The sequence below is a fragment of the Lepisosteus oculatus genome, chromosome 15 (genome assembly GCF_040954835.1).
Source record: "Lepisosteus oculatus isolate fLepOcu1 chromosome 15, fLepOcu1.hap2, whole genome shotgun sequence".
Classification (NCBI taxonomy): Eukaryota; Metazoa; Chordata; class Actinopteri; order Semionotiformes; family Lepisosteidae; genus Lepisosteus; species Lepisosteus oculatus.
This window is the reverse complement of record NC_090710.1, coordinates 4242369-4267400: the sequence shown is the minus strand read 5'-3', so window position 1 is coordinate 4267400 and position 25032 is coordinate 4242369. Positions and strand designations below refer to the sequence as shown.

The 25032-nt window shown below is 38.2% G+C and overlaps 1 protein-coding gene across 6 annotated transcripts in view; it reads left to right on the top strand.

The window, feature by feature from the left end:
• The window catches only part of usp9 (ubiquitin specific peptidase 9), a 59889-nt gene that overhangs the window by 28850 nt on the left and 6007 nt on the right, over positions 1 to 25032 (top strand). Inside the window, exons 14-45 of one of the 6 annotated variants that reach the window (XM_015363445.2) lie at positions 1029 to 1064; positions 1834 to 1967; positions 2825 to 2912; positions 3040 to 3382; positions 4657 to 4752; positions 5323 to 5534; positions 5890 to 6130; positions 6286 to 6435; positions 7021 to 7141; positions 7588 to 7718; positions 7946 to 8224; positions 8838 to 8963; positions 9642 to 9779; positions 9989 to 10155; positions 10390 to 10498; positions 10800 to 10946; positions 12890 to 13036; positions 13347 to 13554; positions 13863 to 14083; positions 14403 to 14593; positions 14798 to 14971; positions 15127 to 15268; positions 15745 to 16495; positions 18593 to 18716; positions 18817 to 19042; positions 19669 to 19798; positions 19893 to 20078; positions 20756 to 20976; positions 22324 to 22412; positions 22599 to 22755; positions 23030 to 23242; positions 24534 to 24641. In XM_015363445.2, coding sequence (XP_015218931.1) covers positions 1029 to 1064; positions 1834 to 1967; positions 2825 to 2912; positions 3040 to 3382; positions 4657 to 4752; positions 5323 to 5534; positions 5890 to 6130; positions 6286 to 6435; positions 7021 to 7141; positions 7588 to 7718; positions 7946 to 8224; positions 8838 to 8963; positions 9642 to 9779; positions 9989 to 10155; positions 10390 to 10498; positions 10800 to 10946; positions 12890 to 13036; positions 13347 to 13554; positions 13863 to 14083; positions 14403 to 14593; positions 14798 to 14971; positions 15127 to 15268; positions 15745 to 16495; positions 18593 to 18716; positions 18817 to 19042; positions 19669 to 19798; positions 19893 to 20078; positions 20756 to 20976; positions 22324 to 22412; positions 22599 to 22755; positions 23030 to 23242; positions 24534 to 24641 — 5806 coding nt within the window. Of the gene's footprint in view, positions 1 to 1028; positions 1065 to 1833; positions 1968 to 2824; positions 2913 to 3039; positions 3383 to 4656; positions 4753 to 5322; positions 5535 to 5889; positions 6131 to 6285; positions 6436 to 7020; positions 7142 to 7587; positions 7719 to 7945; positions 8225 to 8837; positions 9000 to 9641; positions 9780 to 9988; positions 10156 to 10389; positions 10499 to 10799; positions 10947 to 12889; positions 13037 to 13346; positions 13555 to 13862; positions 14084 to 14402; positions 14594 to 14797; positions 14972 to 15126; positions 15269 to 15744; positions 16496 to 18592; positions 18717 to 18816; positions 19043 to 19668; positions 19799 to 19892; positions 20079 to 20755; positions 20977 to 22323; positions 22413 to 22598; positions 22756 to 23029; positions 23243 to 24533; positions 24642 to 25032 lie in introns of all 6 variants that reach the window. The other 5 variants (XM_015363442.2, XM_015363447.2, XM_015363446.2 and 2 more) reach the window with 5 other exon arrangements.

Here is a 25032-nt window from a genome sequence, read left to right as displayed (position 1 = left end):
TGAAATAAAGTAACACTTGAAAAACCACACTTGGCAGGAGTGTTTTAATATTGTTCATGTCGCTGATAGTTTCCTCTGCACCTGTACCGATCAAAGCTGAAATTTGTAGATCTTGCTCGTTATGCACAGATTATCTGTATTGACAATCTCAGAAATCTGTCTGATTAACTTTTGCAAAGCTTTTTTCTGTTGGCGTTCCTTTCCAAACAAGACCTGCAGATTTTGTTGTAGAAATTCATCACAGGTTGACTAGTGTTATTATTTTTTTAATATTACTTTTTCACATTTTTAAGGTTGAATAGAATGTAAACTGACTTGTATGGGTTAGCTTTCCATTATTAGAGTTGTAAATGTTTTATTACATAAAGTTAGCTTTGTTTCTGTTAATACATTTTTTGACACTTAGCATTGAAATTTTATATTTTAAGCCGGATAAGGAACACTGCCTTAAAAGCAGAGAATTTAGTTGAATTTTTCAAGCGAACATATGCTTTTGCTTTTTTGCCTTCTAAAAGTAGCTTAACAGCCACCTTTTTCTGCTTATCAGTGTTACAGATAGTTTCAATATGCAGCCACAACAGAAATCCCTAGTATTCTCCTGTCCTGGTTATTGTAAAAAGCATATCAAAATTGTGGTATTACATTTTTTTTTAAATGTCAAAGGGGGAATTCAGTATTTTTTGGCTTGGGGTCATTTCAGTGCTGCACTGTCTGACAGATAAAAGCCAGAGCAGATGCAACACTTAGTATTCCACCGAAGTCTTAATGGTGAAATGGTTTTATAGTTTTTCTTAAAATGGATGCATTGCATTGTCCTATTCATAAACCAAACACAATTATACCCTAAGACATTATTTTGGAAAACTAGCACAGGATAGGAAATGTGAAAACTGACTGGGAAATTCATATTTGTATTGATCCATAGATTTAGACTTATAAGATTTAGACTTAAGATATTTAAATAGTTGTTTTAATCTAGAGTAAGTGTTAATGTAGCTGAAGTACAGAAAATGCCTGTTGTTTTTCAGAAAGAAAAAACATATTAACATAGAAAAGAACTTAGGGTAAGTTGGCCACGATTTTGGTTTATTGTCATTTCTTCAGTTCTGACAAATCTGATTAAATTCTGCAGAAAATAATGATTTAAATGATGTGATTTTAACAGGCATTTTTTAATTGCTTTGCTAGGAGTCTCCCCCTTTTCTATGTCCATTCCAGAACTCACAAATCATTTTTAATATGGTTCCAACTTTTAACCAAATCCTGGGGATGCTGTTCCTTTTCAGTTTTCTTCACACCAGTCTTGAATTGAGCGATGAGCACCTGAATTTCACTTTCTTGTTGTAGGCTTAGTACACTATCTTTCTTGATTAAATTGTTTATCTGTTCATTTGTGTTGCATATAGACTGAGTCTGGCAAGCAGTGATTAAATCAGATGGCAGTAATTCTGTTTAAAGTAGGGCTTATATTTTTAAATTTGAAAACTGTTAAAAGACAACGGTGTAAAAACTTCTCTTGAGCTCTTAAACAGTATATAACTTCAAAGATGTGAACTGGATGAGTTTCTTAGATTACATTTACCTCAAGCTCTTAAATGGGAAAAAATGTTACCATAGCTGTCATTTTAGAAAACCTTCAGTAGCACTCAGCAGCCAGCTCTGTGTGATGCCTAAGTGGCGAATGAAAATGTCAATTGCAAATTCATGTTCGTGAAATCAGTTGAATTTTATTAAAGATTGCCTTAGATCCTTTGTAAGTGAAACATTCAAATTTAAATTGTAATGTTAAACATTTCTGGTTAAAAGGTCTTTTTTTTTTTCTTTCGGTAACAGTCAGACGCAGCGGAGCCCACACGTGTTTTATCGCCACGATCTAATAAACCAGCTTCAACATAACCATGCTCTTGTGACTTTGGTGGCAGAAAACCTATCTGCATACATGGAAAGCATGAGGCAGTTTGCCAAAGGTAACAAAACTGATTTGTTAAATTCTCCATATTAATCAGATTACATTAAAAAGTGATTATGGAGCAGATTGCAGTATGTCATGTCAATTATTGATGACCTGAATTATTTTAAAATTTCAAAGAAAGGTGTATCGTGTAATCACTACCCTAGTTCAGGTATAAAGTGTACTTAAGACATCTGTTTCAAAATTGGAGAGAGGCCAAACTATCTGGCAGGAGATATTATGCTCTAAAGAGCTACGGCATCCGTCAGGTATCCAAATCTCCAGAAACTGTTGAAAATGTATTTTTTTACTCAACTTGTAACTACAGTTTGTTCTAAAGGAACACTCTTAAAAAAGGGACCTTCTTGTTGAAAATGAGGGACATTTTATCTGAATATGATATAGTTTTTATTTTCATTGAAATGGAACCAAATATTTTTGGAACCAGATATGCCAGATTTACGGTCACTGTGAACAGATAACAGCCTTGGTCAAGTTCTTATTCTGCTCGTGACGCAAATAATGCAAAATGGTATTTGAGTTCAGTAGTGCACATCACAATATAGTGAGAGAAAATTATTTTTGGTTAAAATGGCTTATATCTGGGAAGCTGTGGCTGAGTGGTGAAATTCAGTATGTCCTTTATTCCAGCATTATGTAGCTCACATGTAGACTGTATCTCACTTATACTGTAGATGGTTACTTGTCGGTTTTCACTTGCCTTGGGTCTTTCATCAAGTGATGGCTGTTAATATTTTAAATGCTTTCAAAAGCCATAGCAGTAAAGGACATTTTTGAAGAGCTGAAATCTTCAAAAAGCTTAAAAGATTTTGGCTGTTTTAAGTTGCACTGACATGAAAGTATCATTTCCAGAGCACTTGGAATACGATCCACAGACAGTACGGGCTGGCAGTCGATACAGCCATGTGCAAGAAGTCCAGGAAAGGCTTAACTTCTTGAGGTAGGAGGGTTGGCTTTCATTGTAGTGACACTTCATGCCAAGAGTTTTCTTTGGAATCCTTCTGTCACATGTTTGCTTTCAACGTTTTGCTAAAAGAAACTTGGTCTTTCATGTTTTTTTTCTAAAGGTTTTTGCTAAAAGACGGACAGCTGTGGTTGTGCGCTCCGCAAGCAAAACAGATCTGGAAGTGTCTCGCTGAGAATGCGGTGTTCCTCTGCGACAGGGAGGCCTGCTTCAAATGGTATTCCAAACTCATGGGAGATGAGCCAGACCTGGACCCCGATATCAACAAGGACTTCTTTGAAAACAACGTGCTGCAGCTGGATCCTTCACTCCTCACAGAAAACGGGATGAAGTGCTTTGAACGTTTTTTCAAAGCTGTAAACTGTAGGGAAGGAAAACTGGTGGCCAAACGAAGAGCCTACATGATGGATGACCTGGAACTCATAGGATTGGATTACCTATGGAGGGTAAGAGCCTTACTAAACAGCACATGAAGTTAAATAGAGTCTACTGATAGTTATGCAGAGGTGTATATGATCATAGGACTGTCCTCAATGATATACAAAAAATGCAATTTTTTAAATTGGTAAATACGGGTGTTGCTACTGATTTGTATTCTAGCAAAAAAAGTTTCTGGACAGATAAAACTGAATCTGTGTTCAATTACATCTCAAAAATTGTGTACAAGTCCGTGTTCAGTTTAAAGAATTTGTTTTAAAAAGAAAGCCTTGTTACTAATAATCATTTTACCTACTTTAGAAAAGTTATTTGCCTTCAATTTTCTAAAATCTTATGTGCAGTACATGGATTCTTTTATAGCCATTAAAGTTTCAGACCCACCCAAGGTAGCAATACAAGGCTTCCAGAAATAAAAGGTGCTGTTTTCATTATTCAATGAAAATCAGCCATTGCCCTCCTATTCTTTAGTCTCATCTTTATGCAGCAGTGTCTTTGGAGTCAGAGCATTTGATGTTTTCCTTCTCCTCAGAAGTCAGCTTGACTGTGTGCATTGCCTTGCATTGTCAGTGTTTTTTATTTAATGAAGAAAGTCTCAAATTATTTCTCCCCTTTAGTTTTCCCATTTTTAATCTGCTGCTCAGCTGTGCTATCAGCATTGCTCCCTCATTGACGTAGAAGCGCTTGTGGGACCTCTGAGTCATGTACTATCTGCAGGTCTGTGAATCTGGATCAGAAACGGTGGAGCTTAAAGGTCCACTGACAGCCTCAGTCTGCAGTGGTTTCAGTTTCAGAGGGGTACAACCCCGTAGGTCCCCTCTCCCCCTAGTGCACTGGCACAATCTCTGCCACATAGTTCAGGGTCCTGTGTGAAGTCAGAGTAGCAGAGCTGTGAAATGACAAGTGTTCTTCCTGCAAGAGTCTCTTACCCATGAGCTTGTGTCTTAAGATGTGTAGTCAAATTTAAAAAATCAAAATACTGAAAGAAAAACAAGGAGATTATAGATATGTACAGTTGTTTTTTTGTCTGATGTTTTCTTTTTAAAGGCTTGTTTTAAAAACCACCCCTGTTCCTGGTTCTGTTAGTTTAAAATTATAAAATAGGCTTATACTTATGGCCCACAGCCCCCGTTTCCCTTTCATGGTGGAGCTTTTTATTGAATAAAATGGTTAGATCTTCCTTGGTAGACAAGTCAGTGGGCACTGATTAGGTTTAAGGAAAATCTCTTCACACTAGTATTGAGGAAAGATTTTGTGATTTGATTTTAGATTTTTATTTTAACAGGTTGTGATTCAGGGAAGTGATGACATTGCCAACAGAGCAATAGATTTGCTTAAAGAGATTTATACAAATCTTGGACCAAAATTACAAGTCAATCAGGTAAAAAAAAACATTTCCCTTTTTTTTTGCTTGATTATGGTTGCATTCATCAGTGTTCTCACAGTTATTTTACTACTCCTTGATACAACTGTAAGGTTGTATATATCTTCACTTGCCTTTTTTCAGTTTTATTTCCCAGATCTAAGCATTCCAAAGCTGTAAAGGGTATTGTCTGTACTCAGTAAGGAAAGTGACTTTCTTAGGCCCAAGTAAAGTACATTTTTGATTAATTGCAAACTTTGTGTAAGAAGTTTTGAGAAATGGGTAAACCTTTCCCTTCTTATTCCTAAGTATCATTTTAAACCACACGCAAGTGAAACATCTTACATGCCCATGTAAATACTGCATTAATTAACAGAAGTGCTGACTTATTTTATATGGTAATTTCATTTTTTTTGATCATTGTAAAACTTATCAGGATCATTTTTCCAGTAGCAAGGGCTGGTAGCAGCCAGAGTGTTTTTTTGTTATAACTATTTTCTTCTGACTATATAGCTTTCTAATTACTTACAGATTGTACTGTAGAGAGCATTTTATTATTTATGATTTTTTTCTGATTTTGTTCTGTAGGTAGAGATTCATGAAGACTTTGTCCAGTCTTGTTTTGACCGGCTGAAAGCCTCCTATGACACACTCTGTGTACTGGATGGTGACAAAGACAGTATTAACTGTGCAAGGCAAGAAGCAATTAGGATGGTGAGAGTGCTGACGGTCTTGAAAGAATACATCAATGAGTGTGACAGCGACTACCATGAGGAAAGAACGATATTGCCAATGTCGAGGTATGATATATGTATGCAAGATCATCCTTTCTGTAAAGTTTGTAAGTGATAGTTTTTTTATGTGATTGTACTACAAGAAATCTACTATTCATTATAATTATACTATAATTTTAAATCGTCAAAAATTAACTTTTTTTAAAGTGGTTAATTTCTGGCTCTGGCATTTTGTAGTTGGCATACATGAGCTATTGGTATAACGCAAGACTGACACTCAAAGATACTGATATTGGCTGCGCTTTGTCTTTACTGCACTAGAAACATCCTTCGTTCACAGTTCGTTTTTGTTCGTGGAATCTCTTTTGTGAGTGTTGTTTTTAAACTTAATTATTTTTTTCGTCTTTTGTGTTTCTTGCAGAGCTTTTCGTGGCAAACACATCACACTCATCGTACGCTTCCCAAACCAAGGCCGGCAGGTGGATGACCTGGATATTTGGTCTCACACCAACGATACCATTGGATCCGTACGGAGGTGCATCTTAACGCGAATAAAGGCCAACAGTACCCACACGAAAGTAGAGCTTTTTATCGGAGGAGAGGTTGTCGATCCTGCTGATGATAGGAAGTTAATTGGGCAGCTTAACCTCAAAGACAAAACGGTACGGTTTCTTTAGATACTGAATTAATACATGGTCTAAATTAATCTTTGTAAAATTGCTGACTACATTTTTATTAAGAATGTTGGCAGATGAATTTTTAGAAGCATGTGCTTCCTCCGCATGTCATTCAGATGCAGTTTCTTTGCCCCCTCTAGTTAATCACGGCCAAGCTCACGCAGGTCAGTTCCAACATGCCTTCAAGTCCTGACAGCTCCTCTGATTCATCCACCGGGTCTCCAGGGAACCATGGTAACCACTATAGCGACGGGCCCAACCCTGAAGTAGAAGGTTGTCTTCCAGGAGTGGTAAGGGGCCTTGGTTTTCGGTACTAAAGCATTTTGGAAAGTAAAAGTTTCACAGCATCATGCAGTCTATTACACACTTTTGTGCGCATGTTATTCTATGGTGATAAAATCCCTGAAGCCATACACATTTTTTTCCATAGTGTGCATTTGGAAAGAAAGCCCCTTTCAGAAAAAACAAAATACCTTTATGTATAATTTTGATAATGCCCAGCTTTTAATCATCTAAAAAGGATTTTTCACAATGAGTCCTGAAAACTTTTTAACTGCAGTACAGCAAATGTTACAGAACACCTTGGAAACATAGTTATTGTACATCAATTCCCATTAAGTCCAACTCTACATTCCTTCAAGTTGTGACTGGGCAAATTTTAAATTTGGATAATGAGTCTAATTGCTCAGCTGATAAACTACCAAAAAGGCACTGACAGCCTTCATGTTCTTATGTTCCACTGATCCCAGAATTGAATTTTGTTCACACCGTGGCAACAAAGCGTTAGTTTAAAAGCGATTCAATGGAACTTCTGTTCTCTGAAAAAAGCCTTAAAGGGTGTATTAGTTTCCATGCCTGTTCTTTACTCTGTCTAGATCATGTCACTGCATATCCGCTACGTCTCTTTCCTGTGGCAAGTGGCCGACCTTGGCTGCAGTTTAAACATGCCTCTTTTAAGAGATGGTGCCCGTGTCCTCATGAAGCTCATGCCTCCAGGTAGGTAAAAATCGAAGTACACGTTTTCATATCGTGTTTTTCGTCTTTCACATTTTAGTCCAGATTAATGTTGTTAGGTTCAGTACGGTGCTTATCCGTTATTCTATACAGATTTAAAGCAAGTAGAAATTTGGATTTAAACCTAAAAATACAAAATTAGGAAATTCGAAATTTTTATGTTTTTTTATGGTCCTTGTTCTGATTTTAGAGAGCAACCGATCTATTCTTTAAAGAGAATCACATTTTAATAAGTCAAATGTTCAAATATGAAAAACCTAAACGTGGCGTGGGATAAATGACCTGATCTTTTTTATGATTCCCTATGTAATTCCTACTGTATTATGACTAAAATAAATACACTCTATTTTAAACTAATTTAGATATCCCTTGTTGTTTATTGTAGGGTATTTTGTTGAATGTTTGATTTGTTGTTGTTTTTTTTACAGATAACACTACAGTAGAAAAGCTGCGAGCCATCTGCTTAGATCATGCAAAGCTTGGTGAGAACAGCCTTAGCCCAACCCTAGACTCGCTGTTCTTTGGCCCATCTCCTTCTCAAGTGCTGTACCTGACAGAGGTTAGTGAATATCACTTTTGGGAAATAATGTCAATCCGAGTACCTGCATAGTCTTTTTAAAAAAATATTTCTGGCTTTAACAATCCTGAAGTAGTTTGCAACCTTTTTACTGGTCACTTACGAATGTGATAATGAGCATCAATTTGCTGGCGTTGTGTACTGTTTTGTTCGTGATTTCAAGCAGTCACTGCGGTAGTTTAATGACCTGCGTTCTGTTTCGGATACAGGTAGTGTATGCCTTGTTAATGCCTGCCAGTGGAACCCTTGGAGAAGATGCGAGTGACTTCCAGTACAACTTCTTAAAAAGCGGTGGCTTGCCTCTCGTTTTGAGCATGCTCACAAGAAATAACTTCCTGCCAAATGCGGACATGGAGACGAGGCGGGGTGCCTATCTAAACGCTCTAAAAATAGCCAAGTTATTACTGACAGCCGTCGGCTTTGGCCACGTGAAGGCAGTGGCAGAAGCTTGTCAGCCAGGTGTGGAAGGGACAAGCCCTGTTTCACCAGTAAGTCACTTTTATGATGATGTTGGGAATTTCACAGAAGTGGATGGAGTACTATTTTGCTGTCTGTGTGGATGGTTATTATATGAGCAAATTGTTTTTACGTCTGCGTATATTTAAATTGGAGGATTTCTAGTTGGAATTCTACAGACATTTTATGGGCAACAGTGAACAGCTGTAGTAAGTGGTGGATGACTTGGTGCAACAGAGCCCAGACCATCAGTTTCACAGGTTTCTGCGTTTACAATACAGAATGGGTCTTCTCTAGGATGTTATGCATCTACCGTAAGCCCTGTGAAGTGTCCTGGTAGTGGCTTCATGATGCAAGCATCACAGCTATGGACTTAATTCTATGTGCAAGCCTCTGATCTTTCACCCTTTAATTGTGGTACTGTTGAGGGCCTGTTTCATGTGTGCTTGTGTATGTAGAGATGCTTACTAGAAATGTCAAGGGGGAATGATTTCTGGGGGAAAGTTTATGCCACCAACTGTTTGTCCATAAAGTTTTTATAAGCAATTTTGAGTTTCAAGGATACATGAAAAGTGTTTTAACAGGGATGTCTGTAGATTTCCAGGTTGATTTTGGCAGTGACATCCCTTCCCTTTTAATTTCCAGATAAACCAGGCTACGCACGACCAGGCTTTAGTTCTTCAAAATGCTCTGCAAAACATTCCCAATCCATCATCCGAATGCATGCTGCGAAATGTAGCAATTCGCCTTGCCCAGCAGATCTCAGATGAGGTTGGTGTAGTTTCCTCTCAGTTGGGAGGGGTACAGGTATGTGAGAGCATCTGTTAAAGAAATGTGTGTTATATGAAAACAGGAAACATGCCCTACTGGCTGTCATGTGTTGGCTATCACTTGACATTTCAGTTGACAGTTAGTGTACCATAACAATCCACAGATAACGGCCTTCTCTTTTTTCCTTTAGTTGTTTAGGCTTTAAACTGCAGGCATCTTTGTCTTGTATCATAAATGATGTGCTTATATTTATGCTCCTGGCCAAAGTAATTCGCACCTAGAATAAAAATGTTGTGGTTTTAAGTGTGAACGTTGGAAACAGCATTGCAAAGTTGTGCTTAGTTCTAAAACTACAATATCTCTCTGGATTTTGTATTGTTTATATTTTTTATTATCGTTTTATTTTGGAAAGGCCATGTTCAGAAAAGGGAAAAAATCATTTTCCAGAAAAACAGTATTCTTGTATTCAACAAGAATACAAAAAAAGATGTATTGCTGTTGCCTCTTTTTGTCTTAGCATGATGTGCTGGAGTTTTGTATTACCTTACTTCAAGTTAAAACATAGGCGGCTAAAACATTAAATTTGATTTTCACAAGTGCATGCTTCAACGTATCAAAATTAAAAAGTGTACTTTTAATATTTTAATTTTGTTGTCCTTTTTTTTGTTCTACATACAGAATTTTTTTCAGGCCTCAAAATATATCCCAGACATCTGTGTAATAAGGGCTGTACAGAAAATAGTTTGGGCATCAGGTTGTGGTTCAGTGCAGCTTGTGTTCAGCTCAAATGAAGAAATCAGCAAGATTTATGAAAAGGTAGGTTGATACGAGTCTAAAATTGGTATTTGTGTTGCCATTTTTATTACAATTTGTAAGTCAGAATGGCTGTTTTAACTGGAAAAGTGACATCGTAATTTATTTAACCTCTAGCTTATGAGATGCAAGAAGAAATTCATCATTAAAAATGTGCTATTTTGTTTTAGTTCAAAAAGCTCTAAGGTAAAACTTCTTATCCTTTTTTGCAGACGAATGCAGGAAATGAACCAGATGCAGAAGATGAGCAGGTGTGCTGTGAAGCACTGGAAGTGATGACACTCTGTTTTGCCTTGATCCCCACAGCACTAGATGCACTTAGTAAAGAAAAGGCATGGCAGACCTTCATCATTGATTTGCTTTTGCACTGTCAGAGCAAGTAAGTTAGAATGGCATTGCCTTGATGCTCATGCACAATATGAAATGGCACCATTTTCTTAAACGATCCTCTTACTAAAACTTTGCAGCAGAACATTTGTTAATGTAATACTTAGAAGATTGTCATCTATTGAGATTTTGCCACACTTGTCAGTACCTTTCCGTGCAGTTTATGGCTGTTTTACGAGACTGAAATTAACCCGTCGTTATTGAATTTGTTTTTGCAACTTCCCAGGTCAGTTCGTCAGATGGCTCAGGAGCAGTTCTTTCTGATGGCTACGCGGTGTTGCATGGGACACAGGCCCCTTCTGTTCTTTATAACCTTGCTGTTCACAGTTTTGGGAGTAAGCCTACTCTATATATTATACATTTAACGAAGACTAAACGTTTGTTAAATGTTTTATGTTCAGATTTTAATGGTAGAATATGCATTACATTGAACTTTTTCCATTTTCATCTCCTGTCTAATTAAAACTAGATATTAAGTGGCATATAATCCATCCTGTGAATTTGCTTTAAATGTTTCATGAATGGCGTTTTTTTGCTGTTGAGATGCAAAACAAATTCCCGTACTAAAAATGATCATGAGTAACTGATTTATTGTTCACTGGATATTAGCAAAATGGTTTTCTTTTTTTTTCCTAGAGCACTGCAAGAGAAAGACCAAAGCACGCAGGGGATTACTTCACTTTGTTAAGGCACTTACTAAATTATGCATACAACAGCAACATTAACCTGCCAAATGCTGAAGTTCTTCTCAACAATGAAATTGACTGGTTAAAAAGGATCAGGGTAGGTTAACTTATGGCTTCTTAAGTTCTTGCTTTGCCTTGAGTAAATATTTTATTCATCTTCATATGTTAGACTGTCCTTGAAGTTTTTTAATGTCTGTTTATTACAATAATAGCCCTATGTTCTTTTTTTGCTTTTAGTGTTACATGCTGTTGGGAGACATCAACAACATTTTAAGAGTGTTTGTACCTAAGAGTTCTAATAGCGTTTTACACGGCTCGGTGTAGATATTCCTGGAACCGTTGGTTCCCCATCTGTGGTGCCTGTAGTCTCTCCTAAATCTGAGTTCTTTGCTCTGATTTACACAATTGCTCACTTAAAGCTGGGAGTGATGTTGCCTTGCCATCACAGCGCCACTGTCAAAAGCTGAAACCCCAGACGCAAAAAAAACCTGTTATTCTGTTAGTCTTTGTCCAAGAAAGACAAAAGACTATCACTGCCTATAGTGCAACCACAACATCTTTTTTCATTACATTTGTAGTATGGATTGAACAAGTGAAGAAACAGGGACAGACCAGGAAAGAATTCTATGTCTTTTTGGATAATGATGAAAGTATGAGTGGAAGTGCTCTAAGGGGGTAAAAAATCTTTCTCTCAAGGTAGCTGGTAGACATGAAAAATCCACCCCAGAAGCCATGAGGATATAAACAAAACATGCCAAATCATTTATTTCACATTTACTGCAAGCTGTTTAGCTCATCAAAGGGGGTTTAATAACAATAAACAATAACAATAATAACGAAAGGTGCAGTTTGGAGTCCATCCAAATATAGTAGCAGTTGCATTATCCATCCGTTTTCTAACTGCTTCATCCAATACAGGATATGGGAGCCATAACCTTTCCCAGTAAGCAACGGGTGCAAGGCGGGGTACACCTAGCATGGGACACAGATGCAAACAGACATGCGCACACTCACACCAGGGCCAGTTTTCCCAGAAGCCGTTTAACCTACCTGTCTTTGAGCTGTGGGAGGAAACTGGAGTGCCCAGAGGAAACCCATGTGAACATGGGGAAGATACACAAACTCAATGCAGATAGCAACCTAGGGCCCCAGCGCTATGAGGAAGCAATGCCAACCTCCACTTGCATTATTATATTTCTAAACTTTTATTCATTTTGGGAATTAAGTGACCTGGTCTAAGTTTTTTAATTGACTACTATTAACAGTAGTAGTGCTAGTTGTGTAATGACGAATGGATTTTGTTGTACATCATCAAAAGCGTTTTCACTTTAGCTTATAATATGGCACAGTAGTAATAGACTTTTCTGCCAATTTGTTAAAACTGGTTGACTTTTAATTATTCCTACTGCCAGTGTGTGATTAACTATCTTAAGCTGTCAGCACTGGTGCTCAGTGCCAGCAGGTTAAAAGATTTCCTAAATTTCCGCTTTAAACGCATTTTAGATTCTCAGAAATCGGTTAAATAGGAGGGAAGCTGTTAACTTAATTACGAGGTAGGATTCCTGCGTTTTCAGTCTAGACGCATTTTCAGGGCCATTTACTTAATCTTATGACAATCTAAAATGTAGGAACTGCCCTGTACGTTTCGAAACCCAGATGATCAGGGCTGTAGAATATTTGCTAGATAAGTCTGTCATTATAACTATAGGTAATCCCTTATTACGTAATCCTGTTCAGTTTCTGGTCACCTGCAACTGATGGTGATGTTGCAAGCACCAGCTAGCTGACACATCTTAATGTTGCTGTTGCACAGTTTGCTGATACACTGGCTGTCTGCAATCCACTTCGACTAATTGTGCGCTGATGCAGAGGAATGCTAATTACAGCTAAATACGAATATAGCCTGGGTGTTGTCTGAACATCCTGCCCTCCAAACATGTGCCTTTGCTGGTTGAGCCAGTGAGAAGCCCCAAAAATCAATTTTAACTATCAGGTTCTCTCAAGCCTTTACAATGTGCTCATGGCTTTTTTTTATTGCAGGATGAAGTGAAACGAACAGGAGAGACGGGTGTGGAAGAGACCATTCTCGAGGGTCACCTTGGAGTCACAAAGGAACTGTTGGCTTTTCAGACTCCAGAAAAGAAGTACTCCATTGGCTGTGAGAAGGGTGGAGCCAATCTCATTAAGGTGAGTTTTTGTGTTCTTTTGTAGAATGCTGGTTTTAACCAAAAATTCAACATGCAAACAGGTAGGTGTCACCAGAGATTTATTGTTGATTTTTGTAAGATTTAACATACGGTATAGAACATGCACTGCCTATGTGTATATTAGGTACTTAATCTTAACGTTCTGGCACACAAGAGTATGAAAAGAGTATGAAATTACTTGGTGCTGTTCCTATATGATATAATATATATTAATATATATGAAACTAAGAATTTGGGATCTTGCTCCCCCTTTTTTGCTTTTGATAACAACCCTTTTCATTCCCTCCTAGGAGCTGATTGATGATTTCATCTTCCCAGCATCCAATGTGTACCTGCAATATATGAAGAGTGGTGAATTCCCCACCGAGCAGGCCATTCCAGTCTGCAGCACCCCTGCTACCATCAACGCTGGCTTTGAATTGCTGGTTGCACTTGCCGTTGGTTGTGTGCGAAATCTGAAACAGATAGTTGACACGTTAACTGACATGTACTACTTAGGTATGCACACATTTGCCACATGTTTCTTTGCTTGAGAGGTGTTTGTTTTTCACGCAATGGTTTTATTATGACAGCTCTTGGGGTTACAAAGCAGATCCTCACTGCTTTAATATATGAACAAAAGCAAATGTAAAGATGGTTATTTTATACCTTAAGCTTGATTTCTGATCAGGTATATACTGCTACTTAAGCTTCCTGTGTAAAAATCAAGCTGGTTCACCATCTGACTGTTGTAGTAAGTTGTTTGAGGTCTGCATTGTTTGGTAACTAAACCCTGGCATGACTTTTTGTTGCATTCTGTGAACTAGGTTGTGAAGCACTTACAGAATGGGAGTATTTGCCACCTGTTGGGCCTCGGCCTCCCAAAGGCTTTGTTGGTTTGAAAAACGCAGGAGCCACGTGTTACATGAACTCGGTCATTCAGCAGCTGTACATGATCCCACCCATCAGAAACGGCATCCTAGCTATCGAAGGCACAGGCAGTGACGTTGACGACGACATGTCTGGAGATGAGAAGCAGGACAATGAGGTACTGTTCATATATTTCAGTGTTTCACTTTCAAACTACAGGCTGTGCTTAGGCACAAACAAAGGCCTTAAATTGATATTTGATTGCATATGCTTTGCCCAATGAAGATACCCATCCTTGCTCAGGATTCAGTGACTGACACTATAGCCGTCTCCTAGCTCACATGCCACGCAGGCATAGCCTGGAGCTGAGGGCACAACATGTACAACTGCACTCTATGAATGTCCATGTTTTGATGGATTTTTTTAATACCAAAATATTTTGATAATGGTGGTATTTTTTATTTTTGTAGCAACTTTATGGGCTTTTATGTTTGCAGACCAATGTAGATCCTCGGGATGAGGTTTTCAGCTACCACCACCAGTATGAAGAGAAACCTTCCCTCAGTAAGTCGGAGGACCGGAAGGAGTACAATATTGGAGTTCTGCGCCATCTGCAGGTTATTTTTGGACATCTGGCTGCCTCTAGGCTGCAGTACTATGTGCCTCGAGGGTTCTGGAAACAGTTTAGGTAACTTTTTATTCTTTTTGACCTCCTAACCCCACTCTCAAAACTTATACCATCTGCCTGTTGAACCTACAGAAATCCTTAAATGAAAATCTTGCCTTTCAAGTGACGCATGTAAATGTTTAGTTTTTGTTTCTACTGCGACTCGTGATCAGCTGTGTTGTATCAGCTGTGGACCTGGATAACGGCCTCTGTCTGTATGTGCAGGTTGTGGGGTGAACCAGTGAACCTGAGAGAGCAGCATGATGCACTGGAATTCTTTAACTCTCTGGTGGACAGTTTGGATGAAGCTCTGAAAGCTCTTGGCCATCCAGCAATGTTAAGCAAAGTTCTTGGCGGTTCATTTGCTGATCAGAAGATATGTCAAGGTTGTCCTCACAGGTATGTGAAAAGTTGTGTAAAGAGCAATGGTGGAGGAATTGTGCTATTTTTTCCAAATTGCTATATTAGTTATGTTTCGTTATTTTTATTTTTTGCAGAGCAATAATAGGATGCTGACATTTTTGTGTATTTACCGCTGCTTAAATGTATTGCAGGTATGAATGTGAGGAATCCTTTACAACACTGAATGTAGATATTAGAAACCATCAGAACCTCCTGGATTCAATGGAGCAGTATGTCAAAGGGGATTTATTAGAGGGTGCCAATGCCTATCACTGCGAAAAGTGCAACAAAAAGGTGAAGATCACTTACCTGTACCAAATAAATATGCTCTCTTGAAATCCCCCAGTACCGTGGTGTGATTGGTACTCTTCGTTGCTTGTATGGGACTAAGTGAAGAATTGAGTTTCTTTATTGTGCGCTTTAATTGGAGAGTTAGGTGCTTTTTTGCACATTGAAGCAAAACAGGAAAAAATGACTCATTTTCTCCTATACCCTCTGTATATGTGTAATATTTTGAAGTTTCTCATTTGTACGACATGCGTGGGCACTTGATGTGCAGGATATTGTCACTTCTTGCCTTGTTAACAGACCAATGGCAGTATCCGTCGTAGCTTTTGTCCTGGAGTAAGATATACAATGGATTTAGAAGTGGTGTTTAAATATTCACCTGTACAGTTTTATAAAACGCAACTTGGGGTGTTGATTTAACAGGTGGCAGTAAAATCCAGCTGTGTACTTTGTTTTGTAAATCTCTGTTTTTTGTCTCACAGGTGGACACAGTGAAGCGCTTGCTCATTAAAAAGCTGCCTCCAGTTCTTGCCATCCAGCTGAAGCGATTTGATTATGACTGGGAAAGGGAATGTGCAATCAAATTCAATGATTACTTTGAGTTTCCACGGGAACTGGATATGGAGCCATACACAGTGGCCGGGGTAGCCAAGCTCGAAGGAGATGATGTCCATCCAGAGAATCAGGTCATTCAGAATGAGCCCACAGAGAATGAGCCCCCAGGGAGCACTAAATACAGACTGGTTGGAGTTCTTGTGCACAGTGGTCAGGCCAGTGGTGGACACTACTACTCCTACATCATTCAGAGAAACGGGGGAGACGGGGAGAAAAACCGGTGGTACAAATTTGACGACGGGGACGTCACAGAGTGCAAAATGGACGATGACGAAGAGATGAAGAACCAGTGCTTCGGAGGCGAGTACATGGGGGAGGTCTTCGACCACATGATGAAACGCATGTCCTACAGGCGCCAGAAGAGGTGGTGGAATGCCTACATTCTTTTTTATGAGCGCATGGACACGCTGGACAAAGACAGTGAACTTGTGAAGTACATTTCTGAGCTGGCTGTCACCACAAAACCACACCAGATAAAAATGCCAGCCGCTATCGAGCGAAGCGTCCGGAAGCAGAATGTGCAGTTCATGCACAACCGTATGCAGTACAGCCTGGAATATTTCCAGTTTATAAAGAAACTTCTGACCTGTAACAGTGTCTATTTAAACCCACCTCCAGGTATGTATTGAGCTACCTTATCTGTGGTTTGATTCGATGCACTTTATATACTTCAGACAATGCTGTGGCAGGCAGTGGTGGAGGTGAAGATAATGGTACCAAATGCAGCGTTTCTCAATAGGCAGTGTCCTTTTTCATTGAAAAGAAGCAAGAGAATTTGAACCCTAGGAAATTGTGATACTTCACATCTTTTCATTTCTTGATGTAGTTCTGTCATCAGAAACTTGAGTTGTTTTGGAACTTGACTGCACTAGGTCTAACGGTGGATAATTAAAGCCCATCATCTGAAATATAAATGTATTCGTGCAAGCGTTAACACAATGAAAAATGTTTTAAAACCCATTTTTGTTGAGCCAGTTATATATACACAAATTCGTCTGTATGTTAAACCGTTTTTTCTTTGCTGTTCAAGATTGGATTCATATAAACTGACTTAGGAAGGCCATTGAGAATATCCTCAGTTTTCCTTAATATCCTTACTTATCCAGTGCTGCTCTGCAGATTCCAGTAAAAGGGTCCATGTATCATGTTGCATTGCCTTCTGAGTGCTATTGCCACCTATGTTCTTAAGCAGGAATGGATCTGCAATCGTTTTGTCACTTGAGCATGATTTTATTAAAGGTGCTCATGCACTAAATTGATGGTGCTTTTCTGCTTTAATCAATAGTAAGAGTACCTCACAATTTGGTTTACAAAGTGTCCCAAGAACTTGTTTTGACCCTGCTGCTCTGGTTCATGCCATTTTCATTTGTTGTTTTCACTTTTTGATGATAACTCATTCTTGCCACAGAACTAATCTAATCATCTCAACATAAAATCTCTGTCAGCCAAATATCTGTGTGAATCTTGACAGGGGTGGCCTAGCAGCAGGCCTGGAGGATCCAGCTGATTTTACAGATCTCTTTAAGTTGGCATAACCTTAACATCTGGACCATTGGTATATTGTACCAGTTAAGCCAATAACACTGCCGTGATAGCAGTAGTTCAGGACTGGAGTGGGACATCCTGGGTCCAGACTTTCAGTTTCAGTTAACCCCTCACAGACAATTGGAACTTCTTTCTATGCTTAGACCTGCCTGTTAAGCGTGACATTCCTCGAGGAAGATGGGTGATTTGACTTGACAGTTTGATGGAAACAAACACTGATTGGTTTGAACTTTTTAGACGGCACATGAAGCAAGGCACAGCTCTGGCTTGAGTCACTAGGGTAATTGGTGTGTTCCTCTCTGTGCTCTGTTCCTATCAAATGGCCCCGAGGAGAACTCCTTTGGTGTCTATGGGTGAACACTGATACTGAGCTCAGATTTGTTCATTAGACCTTTAATCAGAAAGACATTTAAGGTGCATAAACATGACGGTAAAGAGAAGCTCATTCTGTTACTGCCTGGGATTTCTTCTGTCATAGCTGGAGATCTTAATTTTCTGTGTTTAAGAGGGGGAAACCATGGCCAACTGGATTAAAAGATGGTATTTTTGTTTTTGCTAATGAAGTTTCCTTCAGATTCCGTCTCATTTGTTTTCTGTTGTAGTTTAGACAAACTGTAGAGTAAACCTCATCCCGACAATATTCTGTAATATACAAGACTGAGGCTTGATGCGGATGTTGCCTCCTTACTACTTACAAGAGAATATAGCAGCAGTGCGGATTGTTTGCCGCTGTAAACTGGATCCCTCCCTCCATTTGAAGTTACTGAGGATGAATAATCAGTGTGGTTGTAGACTAGCAGTCTGCTAAGGCAGATTTTTAAAGCTTTTGAAATTGGCAAAAAAATTAAGTGATTGTCAGTGTTTTATTAATTAAATGTTACCATTTCATAATAAAGCAAGTGGAAAGATAGAAATCTGGACTTGCTGTGGAGATTTTCTCTTGAGATGGAAGCTTGACCCAGAAAATGGATTCTGCTTCAGAACTCGCCTGTAGATCAAACACATTTGCGTAGATCAGTGCAAGCTGATGCTTCCTTAAATGTTTAATTTCCTTTTTGATGCTTTTATTTGTGTTTCAGAGTACCCACTCGTTTTTTTTTTTTGTCGTAGGTTGTGATGTAATGATGTGATGTGCCTTTTTTAATGGAGTTTATTTCTGGTTTTAATTAGGACAAGATCATCTTTTGCCTGAGGCAGAAGAAATAGCTATGATTAGTATTCAGCTTGCTGCTAGGTTCCTGTTTAGCACAGGATTCCACACAAAGAAAATAGTCCGTGGCCCTGCCAGTGATTGGTAAGATTTTGATGCCTTTGAACATTTATTTCACATTTATTTCCTTCCTGCTAGAGGCTCTCAACGCTGATTTGCCTTCTTATTGTGTTCCCTCTCTCAGGTATGATGCATTGTGCATCCTGCTTCGTCACAGCAAGAATGTACGCTACTGGTTTGCACATAATGTCCTCTATGCTTATACAAACCGCTTCTCGGAGTACCTGCTGGAGTGCCCCAGTGCAGAAGTGAGGGGTGCATTTGCTAAACTCATCGTATTTATAGCACATTTCTCTTTGCAAGATGGACCATGTTCTTCACCAGCTGCCTCACCAGGACCTTCGACTCAGGTGCAGTAATGTGGGGTTTTGACAGTATATCAAGCGATCCGAGATTTACATACAGTATCTTAGAAATCATGCTTTTTTCCTAAGCCAAAGTACAGTACTTTTGACTAAAGGTGATTTCGCTGATCTGAAATTGGTAATTGATTGCTAATTTAGCAACAGTTGAGCGTTTCCTAATTATAAAACAGGTTTGTTTGACACCTGGTAGTATAAGATATTGCATTAATCATGATAACATCAGACCCCAGATATTATATGATAACGATGATGTTGAACGCAAGTTAAAAAACGTGAGGGGGCCACTATAGGCATTGGGTAGTGAGTAGCCAATTGATCCAAGGATCTCAACCAGCCAGGGGAAACCAGGGTATCTGCTTCATCAGCTTGGCTGGGTTGCTTGTTCCATACCGCTATAACTCTTGGGATAAACATGCATCTCCTATTCTCTGTTTTAAATGCACTTCAACAGTTGCAATCATAATGTCTGGGCTGCCATTGTTTATCATATTAAGTATATATTTGCATATCTAAAGCTGTATCTTTTTTTATTTTTGTTCATGGTGAAGAGAGATTGATATCTGAAAAGTACAGAAAGGGTGTAATCATAAAGTTTTCTCCAATACTTCCAGGCCTGTGACAATTTGAGCCTAAGTGATCACTTGCTGAGAGCAGTGCTGAACTTGCTACGAAGGGAGGTGTCAGAACATGGGCGTCACCTGCAGCAGTACTTCAATCTCTTCGTCATGTACGCCAATCTAGGTAGGAAGTGACTAATATGTCCACTTTTTGGAGGGAAGCTGTGTTGTGTGCACATGCTCATAAGCGCTAAATTGACATCTTTGCTAATTTGCAGGTGTGGCAGAGAAGACGCAGTTGTTAAAACTGAGCGTGCCTGCAACATTCATGCTAGTAGCTCTAGATGAAGGTCCTGGTCCTCCCATTAAATACCAGTATGCTGAACTTGGCAAGCTGTATACAGTGGTGTCACAGCTGGTGCGCTGTTGCGATGTATCATCGCGCATGCAGTCTTCAATAAATGGTAAGTTAAAGAAAACGATTCAAGAATATTGAAAAACTTTTAATCCATGCACTTCTTTTTAGTATATTTTATTTTATTTCAACTTTCTACAGTATATCATTTATTCCCCAAACCGTTTCCATTGCTCATTCAAATAATTTAAACATGTATTTGTTAGTTGGTTATTGTACATATATATATATAAAAGAAGTTAAGATGTTAAAATGGTCTTCACATCGTACTAATCATGTCTATCAAATTTCCTATATACTAAAATAACCTTTCCAATATAATTTAATAAAAAATACTCTAACATCACCCAAAAATTCAAAAACTCCAAGACCCTATAGTACAGTATTTAAAATATATACAGACTTATAAAACATAAGTAAAATACATTTTGATAATTTGCATTTGTTTTCAGTCATACTGGTGTTAGTTACAATTAGCCCCCCATCTACTCTTTTGCAGTAACAGGTTACTTCTCTTATCCTTAATCTTGTAGATACTGGACACTTAAATGCTCAAAAGCCTGAGCTTTGGTTATGTTTTATTCTCTGTTTGCAAATGACTTAATTTCCTATAGACTTTATTTACTAGCTCTAGGCCAAATAGAAATAGATTTTGTGTGGATCTTCATTTGTATATTTTTTGATGATTGTGATCCTTATTTTTAAAATGTGCTGTTGCTTCCTCAGGTAATCCACCACTTCCAAATCCCTTTGGAGATCCCAACCTGTCTCAGCCAATCATGCCTCTCCAGCAGCTTGTGGCCGAGATTCTGTTTGTGCGCACTAGTTACGTGAAGAAGATCATTGAAGACTGCAGCAACTCTGAAGAGACCATTAAACTTCTGCGCTTCAGCTGTTGGGAAAACCCCCAGTTTTCCTCCACTGTTCTTAGTGAGCTCCTTTGGCAGGTGAGGGATCTGAGCAGATGGTTGATGACTGCTTTTTTTTATTTGATTTTTCAGACCTTGGAGTTTTCTTTATAGGGTTTAATGACAAAAAAAATTCTACTCCCTGCCACAGTTTTACAAGGAAGCAGGAATGTTAGCGTCTTGCAAAAGTAGTCACGCCTGTCCATGATGGCCCTGTCCTGTCAATGATGGCCCATTTTGTTGAATTCCTATTTGATGTAATGTTTGAAGTGTATAATTTTAAGCAAAACTTTTGATCAAACTATCAAATTTTATGGGTAAAACATCAGCAAAAAGTGGAAAGAAAAATATAAAGTAAGTTGATTGCATAAGTATTCATCTCCTATGCCATGGGAAACCAAATTAGTTCAGGGGCACAAAATTACCTTGACAAGTCACAATTAGTTGAGTGACCTTGGTCAATATGTAGTTATAGTTGCTCAAGTGATTTCAGAATACTCCTGTGTCTGTAAGGTTCCTCAGATAGGTGGTGAATTTCAGGCAAAGTTCAGAGAGCAAATTCAGAGCGAAAGTTTTCAAAGATCAGGTCGGACAGATCAGGAGAAGAGTATTAAAAATTTTCGAAGACGTTGACAGTCCCTTTGAGTGTGGTGATTTTAATCATTAAGAAGTAGACGGTGTATCATACCACCTGGACTCTGCGTAAGTCAGGCTGTCCCTCCTGTCCTTTTTGTTTTTTTGTACTGAAAAAAATCTCTTATCCTGCTTGCAGTTTGCAACAGAACATTTTATGTGGCAAAAAGAATTTTAAAATTTACAAAAGGTTTTGTAGTCAGACTACACAAATTTTGAACATTTTGGTCTTAATGAAAATTGTAACATCTGGCCCAGTCCCACCCCAATTAACACCATCTTTACTGTTAAGCATGGTGGGTGAAGCATTATGTTATGAACCTGCTTTTTAGCAGGGAATGGGAAGCTTGTCAAGACTGAGGAGAAACGCATGGAGCACAATACAAATTGTGGATGAAAACCTACTTCAGTCTATTAAAAACCTAAAGTGGAGATCAAAATTCACCTTGTAGCACAACAAGGACCTGAAGCACAAAGCCAGAACGACACTGCAGAGTGGAATACTTATGTGATCAGCATGTTTGAGTTTTGTATTTTTCTTTGCTGTTTTGCTAACATTTAGTGTCTTTTAATCATAAATGTGTTGATTTTGAGCATTCAAGTACTGGTTAAATACATTCACTTTGAAAAATGTATGTATGCATCATTGGTAATTCAATGAAATAGGAAAGGAGTGAATATATTAGAAAGGCTTTGTATGTGTTTGATGTACTCCATAGTAATCCACACTATAATGTATACTTTTTTTGGTAGGTGGCATATTCCTACACATACGAGCTAAGGCCTTATTTGGACCTACTGCTACAGATCTTGCTTATAGAAGATTCCTGGCAGACCCATAGGTGAGTCTTGGTACACAAGATGACGAATTGAATGTAGGCAGCATTTATTCATGCCTAAAGAAACTTGCTTTTGAATTGACATTATAAGCACAGAGAAAAGGTTGAGGTTAACAAAGTATAAACCTTTGTGCAAAGTGTGTATCTGAACAGAAGAAAGCAACATTTTTCTGTCTTTTGCCTTTTCAGAATTCACAATGTGTTAAAGGGCATTCCTGACGACAGAGACGGGCTCTTTGATACCATTCAGCGGTCTAAAAACCACTATCAAAAGAGAGCATACCAGTGCATAAAGTGCATGGTCGCTCTTTTCAGCAACTGTTCTGTAGCATACCAGATTCTGCAGGTAGTGTTAAAAACCTTTGGTTTTAAAATGCTCGTATAATTCTGAAATATTTATTACAAAGAAGTACTAACTATATTGTTGCAGTGTCAGGAGTCAAGTATCACAGGATCTTCTACTGCTTTCCTTTTTTATTTTTCAAAATTGTTAATTGCTTCCTAAATCAGTAAGTTACATGAGACAGGTTTCCTGGTTTAGTGGACTGCATGCCTTGACCTTCTTTGCTGTAGGTCTTCTAGAGGATTGTTTGTTCATTTTTCCATTGGTGCTTTTTCAGAGCAATGGCGATTTGAAGAGGAAGTGGACATGGGCAGTGGAGTGGCTTGGAGACGAGCTGGAGCGCAGGCCATACACAGGAAACCCCCAGTACACCTACAACAACTGGTCACCCCCTGTGCAGAGCAACGAGACCTCCAATGGCTACTTTTTGGAAAGGTCACACAGCGCCAGGATGACGCTAGCGAAAGCTTGTGAGCTTTGTCCGGAAGAGGTACTTTTGTTTTTCAAAGCTGCAAAGTTCTAGTGACTTTGATTTTCTTCTTGGGTTAAGCCAACATCTTAGTAATGATGGTTTTGTAGAGCTGAATCCCCTGTTAGTGATATAGCCTGGTTAGATTTTTGTTTTTAGTGGTCATTATTTTGGAAGTATGCTAGCTATAATTGTGCAGATATTTGAGTTTGCCTTTAATTTGAACCTAGTTTGAACCTTTAATGGTAACCTAAGTTGCATGTGCTGCCTAGTTTAAAGAACCAGGTTATCAAACTAACATTCGAGTTGGATGCGTCCAAATTTTATTGATCATTTGTCATGCTTTCTTCTAAGCTGATGATAGATTAGTTGAATAAGGCTATAAAATCTTTCAGAGCCATTTAATTTAAGGCAGAAACCAGTTGACATTATAGTTCACAGTCAGATAATTTAATTTGTTAGGTGAATTTGAATTAAGGTATTGTAGAAAATCTGAATTGTTAAAATTCATATACTTCCAGACTACATGCCAATAACACTTTTATTAATGTTAATGATAAAATGAATTATATTTCTATTTGTATCTCCTTTTAAATTATTTTTTTATGGAAAACCCAAAGTGAACCTTTTCAGTGGCGAGGTACTTTTAAAACAATCTCATTATAATCAGTTGAAACAAATATGCATCCTCTTACTAATAACAAACAGCACAATTTTACTTTTTTGTTAGTTTTTTGGTTATTTAATTCTAACATACTTTTCAGTTTATTAGTACAGCTTGTAATTTGTAAAAGAAATTCAATGACCAACATTGAACTTTTTTTTTTTGCAATGTATGTTTTGGAAACTTCAGTTGTTCATTCTGTCCATTAAACAACTAAACCATCTTACAGACCACACAGTTCTACTGCAGTATTTACTATAGAGAGGGCTTTGAGTTTTCGAGATTTTCCCAGTATTCTGGCTTTAAAAAAAATTGCACCATATCTGCTAAAATAAGGACATCTGGAAAGATCTGTAATCTGTATATAATGTATTTTAAAACTTTGGTTTAAAGCACAGCTTTTGTCAGAAATATTAACAGCTTGGAATTGTCCATTTTTTTTTCTTTAATTTGAAGAACTAGCAAGACAGTCAAACTACATGAACACGCTGTGTTTCAGACGTTTTAATTTCTTGCTGACAGTGGTAACATGAAAAGCTTGGATGTACTATATCAATGGTGACTAATAAGCAAACACTGAAGCATCCACACTTGCATCGTTTATTGACACTTGTTTTATATGCAATATTAACTGCCATTTCAAAATAGTGTCACTTAACGAAGCACGAGGTGGTGTCTGAAGATGACTCGGCAAGGAAGTCAACCTCTCCGCATCAGCTATTGCCAGGGGAAATGGCAGGACAACAGCAGCAAAGTGTAAGAGATGTGTGCCATCAGCAAGTTTCCCTGCCATGGCTGCCACTTTTGTCTTCTTCCAGGGAACCAAGTAGTACAATTCAGTCCAAAACTAAACTGAGTTATATCTGTTCTTTCCATGTGGTAGTTTTTTCTTCCAAATTACAATTTTGGCACCGACATTTAATAAATGATCGAAAACTCCAAGCCTTAACTATAGTGTAGATTTTGTGAAAATATACTAAGAATAATGAGCTGGCTAGGGGATCTGTAACTTTTACATGTGTGGTTTATTAAAATTTCTTAGCTTCAGTTCAGGTTATGGCACTAAATTAATTGGTTAGATTTTTTTAAATCAAAACTGACATGCCTGAAGCAGTCTTTAGCAAAACTGGATTTGTTAATGCTAAAT